The sequence below is a fragment of the Notothenia coriiceps genome, unplaced genomic scaffold (genome assembly GCF_000735185.1).
Source record: "Notothenia coriiceps isolate Sejong01 unplaced genomic scaffold, NC01 NC01_scaffold00018844, whole genome shotgun sequence".
NCBI classification, from domain to species: domain Eukaryota; kingdom Metazoa; phylum Chordata; class Actinopteri; order Perciformes; family Nototheniidae; genus Notothenia; species Notothenia coriiceps.
The window spans coordinates 81,759-88,637 of NW_011351545.1; the positions used below are offsets into that span (position 1 = coordinate 81,759).

Genomic DNA, 6,879 nt, shown 5'->3' on the forward strand with positions numbered 1-6,879 from the left:
CCCCGGAAAACGGGGACGTCTGGTCACCCTAAGGCTAAGCTATTAGCTCTGATGAATGTAACCCAAGTGAATTAAATAATCATGAGCAGAGGTGCTGATAGGCATATTTGATGTCTTTTGTTTAAAAGTCATAAAGTCAAACTAGCTTGCTCACCCTGTTTCCATTCCTAAGCGAAATTGCTGCTAGCTGTAGCTTTATATTTAACATACAGACGTGACAATGGCTACTCTTATCTATCTCTTAGCAAAAAAGTGCAAACATGTATTTCTCAAATCAGTACTCGTTGGCGTATTTTATCACCTTTGAACAGTGCCAGGTAAACTGTTTCCCCAGTTTTCAGTCTTTCAGCAAAGCTAATTGGTTGCTGACTCTAGCTTCAACTGTTGATATCAATACAAATCGTTATTAATTAAAACACTACGTTTCAAAATGATTTAGTCATCATTATAAGACTTAGCCTACTTTATGATGAACAATAGCTAAACTAGAGCATTTTTCATTTGTATGTAAATAAAAGTCTGCTTTCCTACAAGTCATCACACAACACAGTGATTATTTGCATTTTCCTCTTAATGATCTGCCTGTTTCTGGTAAAGAATCATCTGCTCAGCAGATGTATTTTAGATTCCCGGCAGCAACAACATTAGTTTGTTTGGATCAAATACAAAGAGGATGGACAGAGTGCTTCTCAGAAAAATGAGCCCCAAAACACATGTTTTAGAATAAGAAAAGTTTTAGTCAGAATTTCAAATACAAAAGTCTCAGAGAAAAACATCAGAACAATATTTTGTCTTCTTATAAATTAATCTTTTAGAAATATACAGTTGCAAGTACTGTTTGTGGAGGTGAGTGTTGGTTAAATGAAGTCGAAAACAATCACAGATGCTGGTTTTGTCTGTAGAGAACATTTTATACAAGCATTGAAATGGCAACATAAATATCAGCAAATTTACAGCACATAACGGATTGCATTTTAAAATGCTGGTACTGTTCCCACCATACTTAAGCTTTCATTTTAAATCAAAGACGGTCCAGAAAAAAAGTTTGCATTGAAAGAACTAAAGAAAAAACAGAATTTCCTAAAACTGCAACCACCGTGTAAATGTGACAGAGGTGAACTGAACAATGCTGATGTGATTCAATAATTCTGAAGACTTATTTATTTTGATTGTGCTTAAATCAAAACCATTTGCTTCTTTCCATGCTGTCAAGGGTTGTAGATTCTTTTAGCAGAGCTCCCATGCTTCTCTGGAAGCTCCAACATTTCATTTTGTTCATCGTAGCTTTGCCAGGCTGTTAAGGCTTGTTACTCTTTTGCCATTTATATATTTTATGCACATCTCTTGTTGGCACATTTTCGGAGTTATTTTCAATACTGAGGCTGTTAAGTTTTTTGGAGAGCAATAAGGGCTTATCACACTCCTGCTTCTAGGGGGTGCCAAGTGCAAATATGACTTCCATCTGGCTTGTTCTTGTCATTTTGGGTCAGCAACCACCGCTTCCAAAAAGGTTTGCTGAAGTAGCCCAAGGGATTGAGGCCCTCACAACCCTTGTTAGCATCGCTGTTGTAAATCGTGATGAAAAAAATGCAGTCTTCATAGCTTAAAAAATAAAGAAATGGCATATTTTGAACAGTAAAAGCTTTGGTAACACACAGTCTTTAAGATATCCCTGTCTGGTTTTTGGGTAGTTGGCTGAACAAGAACGCTACTAACAGTTTTTAAGAGCTTTGGTGAGTAGGCGTTCAGTCCCAGCCAAAATTGTGGCCGGTCATTTGGTAAAACTTGAGATTGAAGGGTCTGTAGAAGTCTCTGAGCCTATGCAGGACCTCAGAGGGGATTTGGGGATGAGGCCGACCCTTCGACTTCCCCAAACAGCGAGGCCTGCTGCTCCCCTCTGGCTTCTTTAAGCACGGGAAACCTTTGGTCTGGTTGAAGTAGAAGTGCTTGTCCGTCACCACCCGTTTGAGCCCCAGGAAGTCCTGGACCCGGCCCATTTCGCCCGCTGGGTCCGTCACGAGGCGTTCTCCGCTAACAAAGAGGAGACGTGAGAGCGGGAAGAAGCGAAGCCAGTTCTCGAGGTGCTTTGCGTAGATGCCGATGCGCACGGCACTCCAAGTTGTGTCGATGAGGCCTGTGGTGGCGTTGCGAAAAGCCAGGTTCTGAAAGGACGGGAGCCCGGGAGATTTGGTCAGAGTCTGGGTGTAATCAGAGACAGCCCGGGTCACGGGGTCACGAACCACCACGATGAGCTTTGTGTGGCGGCTCATGGAGAAAACACGGCGAGGGGCTTCTTTGGTGATGAAGTAACTGGGGGTCTTCTCCATGGTGATCTGGCCCTCCAGAGTGCGAGGCATCAGATTCCTGCATGACAGAAAAAAAGAGTTACATTAATAAAACTGTTTAAATACTACATGAGTGTACACACACAGCTTGTTCTATAATACAAAAATACATCTACATATTATTTAATTCATTACACATTTCCCAGATTTTCTTCTTATTCCCAAAGCATTCCTTTGATGATGCCTCACTTGCCTTGAAGGCTTTTTGATTTTGCTTTGTAAATAGTGGGATAAATCTGAGATTAGAGGAAGATAAACTTGACATTAGCTGCTGGCATTGATGGAGAGACCATGTCAGCGGCGACTACGAATGAGTCTGAACGGCTACTAGGAAAACCACAAGGCTATATAAACCTCAGGAAAGTAATTTCCTCTCATCCACTACTTCCTCCTAAACAGGCTCCCCCCAGCTCTCGGTCTTTAAAGCTGGGAGACTGTCCCACAGGACTGAAAAAATAGCCATACCACGGGTACAGAGAAAAGTAATTAAAGTTAGCTACATTATTTTAAACCTGAGGTAGCTTTTAAACTCTCCAAATGTTCAATACCAATAAATTCAGTTTTTAATTGGTGTGGAAACAAAACAAATGAGACATTATGGTTTAGCAAGCGGACGCCTTCCTTGTTTTGATATACTTACTGAACAGTTAGCTTAACGGGAGCCACAATGACTGTAGCTTAATCTATGGAGTTAGCCCTGACTCTAAACAAAAATAGGAAATAAATGAATGTAACATTGGCGATCTTTAGCAAGCCAGCTAAGAACACACTACTTGAAAATAAATTGGAGTTACTGAGAGGGACATTTATCTCCTTTGGTAAACTGCATGTCCACCGTCAAGCTTACAGAGTGTTATTGGGATAAGTGACAGTATTGAAGTAGTTATTGAATTTCCAATTGCTATTCCTTACATTACATATTACGGAAAAAAAAGTTATGACATAACTGTAATACGTTACTGCCATGGAAAATAAATAAACATTGATTGTGAATGTGTTTTTTATTGTCAACTTTCTTTTTTTGTATTAATGTTAGTATGAAAAACAGCAGTAGTGGACAGCAGTTGTAATTGTGATGTTGTTGATGCACTCGTTTTTTGCCATGTCTTATTTTGTTGCAGCAAACTACTGTATGCTCCCAAGTCTCATTAATGCATTTTAGTCCAAAATTATCCAAAGAGGTCAGTGAAGTATTGTCTATTGGTAACCGTGTGTTCGCATTCAATCCTGGTTATTGCTTTTGGCCCTTTGTTTGTTATTATCATCAGTGGTTGAGGTATTCTAAGCACACTCTGGCTCTTAATAGACTGCACTGCCCTCTTCCTCTTGATCTTCACCCCTACTTAGATGACTCAGAGGCTGAGAGGACATATAAGAGCCTGAAAAAATACAACAAACCCCGACCAAAGACTGCTTTTGACTGAGAGTTGTTATAAAGTGCCTGAGCAGATTGTATATAAAACAAGGCAAATGGAAGGAAAAAGGAAAAACCTATTCGTCTTGTGTCCTTTATTTAAATCAAATGCTACAGTTACACTAAAATGGAACGTAATATCCTCCATTTCAACTCAAAAGAAAGCCCCTTTTGTTGGGTTAAAAAATATTCAGATCTGAGGCTCAGTTTGTTATAGAAATCTAAGCATTGAGGAAGACCAGTATTGCAACTATGAGAGATCCCTCAGCTAATTTCCATGCTTCCCCCCTCTTTCTTTAGGAGTCATGTGGTGACGGTTGGGTCGTAGTCTTCGTGGTTGGTCTGTAAGTGAAGGGCTTATGGGGCTCTGAGCTCTGTTTTGTGGTGATGGAGCCGACTCCATTCCTCTCTTTCACTTTGATCCAACACACACAGTCAGCTCCAAGTCCAGCGTGTCCCTGGCATGAAGCTCCGAGGGTAACACCAAATACACAACTTATGGTATTCATAAGAAACCCTTGAGATGTGTAACAGGGCCGGGCCTAAACAATAACACCAAACAGTTTGGAAAAACAAAACTGTTTCTATGGGTAGTCTCAACATTGGGATGTACTACAATGAGCGTTTTAGTTAAAAAACCTTTGAGTTACAACCTATTGCTCTGAAGCCAAGTTTCTGAAGCTGTGGGCGCAGGCTTATTTCTGGTTACCACATGACGTGAGTGGCAAGGAAGCTTTTAAGAATCTAAAAAGTTAGATTTCTCATTTGGAGCCAAGTGCAGTTAAGCAGCTCTGGCTCTGAGGGGCCATTTGGATGCTGTTATCCTGACGTGTCATTCATCCGGGAGGTTATTTTGCAGGAATTAGATGTTGGTTCGATCCATCTACTGCTATTTTACCTGCCTGTGCTTCCTTCCTGAATGTCGCAGACTGACTCGCAAACAACCCCCGAGAGAACATGCCTGATCAATTAAGTGTTTAGAGAGCATAAAAAGGGAGCATTCCATCCTTTAATCAAAAATATTTCTGGCTGCAAGCACTCCTTCAATATAACTGTCAGGGGAGGCTTATTTTATGATGAATTTCTCCCAGTATAACATAATTGCCTCCTACTGTATCATGTGCATCTTATCCACATGAATGCAAAGAAAAGCAACATTTCTTTTTCTGTGGTTGCAGGCAGTGCATCCCATGCCCACAACAACATCTGAAAGCAACCGAGGTGCCCGTGTGTTTGCAATGTTTGGTGTTTTTTTGTGAGCGTGTCTATGGCACTAAATGGATGTTTTTGATTTCATCCAATCAGTCTAATGGAAGCCACGGCGTTCCCTTGGTGGTGGAGTGGGGCTTCCTTTGACATCATGTTTACATTTTGAACCACTAGCCTGTAATCACAGCACAGCTTGAATACAACAGAAGAGCCCTGGAGGAGGCCACACAGTGGTGGAGAAAAACACAATTTTAGAGCACAGATGTAGAGAAGAAAATAAGCAGTGACGTAATCCTCTCATTAACCTGGATTCACATCTGAGAAACTTCTTATCTCATTTCTCTCGTGAGGTTAATACATAGCGTTTGTTCTTCTTATCTGATATCAGCCTCTGTATGGTTTCCAAAGAGTCTTTATAGAAAACTAGCAACCTGTTTGTTTTTATCACACCTTTAGCGTTACCATCTGGAGCAGGAATGCAGTCGGCTTTTAAAAGTGTGCAGATGTGCGTTTATCGGTGTATACAAAAGTGTCCAGACGCTCACGTTTTAGCTGAGCTCTTTGTAGGTGGCCTGAGGTTTATTAGGGCCTGTTTAAAGCACTGCAGGCTAATAGGCTACTGTTTATGACTACGATATGAGGAGTGAGCTGTGTATACTGACCCCCGTAAAAAGCTGCCAGGAGAAAGGCGAGCCTAGTTTATGTTGAGATTGATTGTTTGAATACCATTTTCTATTTCCGCCCAGCAAGCCATGTGGAGATAACTACATATTTGGTCAAACTTGAGGTAATACCAGAATCTATTGACAGATTTTACAACTTAAAAAGTTACAGATGGATTGTTGAAATAACATTTTCTATTATTGGCATGCAGGCCAAGCTGAGGTAACGACATATTTGGTCACTACCAAGATCTGTTGACATATTTACTACCTAAAAAGTGCCAAAGAAATGTAACTTTTCCATGAAAACACTAAGCAGTATTTGCAGTATAACAAGCAAAGCCAAACCACACTGGCTCGGTAAACTCTGCTACTCGGAGACAGCTATATCAAGTCAAAGCTATATAGCCTCAGCTAAAGGTATATTTAGTTGCTTTGCCTAACAATATCTGTAATTGAAATATATGAACTTAAATGAACTGACTTCTTGGTGCACTGAAACGATGCAGGCACTAAATCCAATCATGAGCGAGAACAAAACAGATTAATTTATTTTAAAACAATGTATACACGGGGAGAAAAGAATCCCTCTCAATCATCACTTATGACCCAGAAGTGTGAGTTGGTGTGTGTATATTTAGAGACCCTGAACTATGCCTGGATTTCCTCTTTTCCTTTAATGAAATACACAGTTTTTGACAATGATGGGAGTTCCTATGCCTCTGACTCCAGCTGTCAGTGTGATCAATCGCCTAAGCTCCTTTAAATTCTCCTGTCTGGAAACAAATGCAAAAAAATGTAGCTCTAGGTTTGTAGAATCTGCATATTCACTGTTTTCCTGTTTCATCTGAGTTCAATATAGGTATTTTTCACGTGTTATATGTTAAAATCTAAATGTTCCGCAGCCTGAAAATCCCTTTTTTTTTACTGACTTCCCTGTTAATGTTGTTATTTCTCTATGACTTTGTAGGGAATGAAAGGGTTCCCTTACTAAAGTGCTTCTCAAATGTGAGTGAGTGTTTTATTTCTAAAAAAGTTTTAGGCAGGTACTGTAAACACGGTGGCTATTATCTCATTTTTATTTGGAAGCACAAGCTATTTTTATTCCCGTTTGTACAACACGCATTTCTTTTTCTGCACTTTCTACTGAAACACACACACACACACACACACACACACACACACACACACACACACACACACACACACACACACACACACACACACACACACACACACACACACAAAC

At 40.3% G+C, this 6,879-nt stretch overlaps 1 protein-coding gene across 1 annotated transcript in view; it reads right to left on the minus strand.

Moving 5' to 3' along the window:
* Positions 1–752: 752 nt before the first annotated feature.
* Positions 753–6,879, minus strand: part of LOC104951268 (heparan sulfate glucosamine 3-O-sulfotransferase 3B1-like) — a 17,256-nt gene continuing 11,129 nt past the window's right edge. The window contains exon 2 of the mRNA XM_010777904.1: positions 753–2,364. Coding sequence (XP_010776206.1) covers positions 1,746–2,364 — 619 coding nt within the window. The 3' untranslated portion in view covers positions 753–1,745. The remainder of the gene's footprint in view (positions 2,365–6,879) is intronic.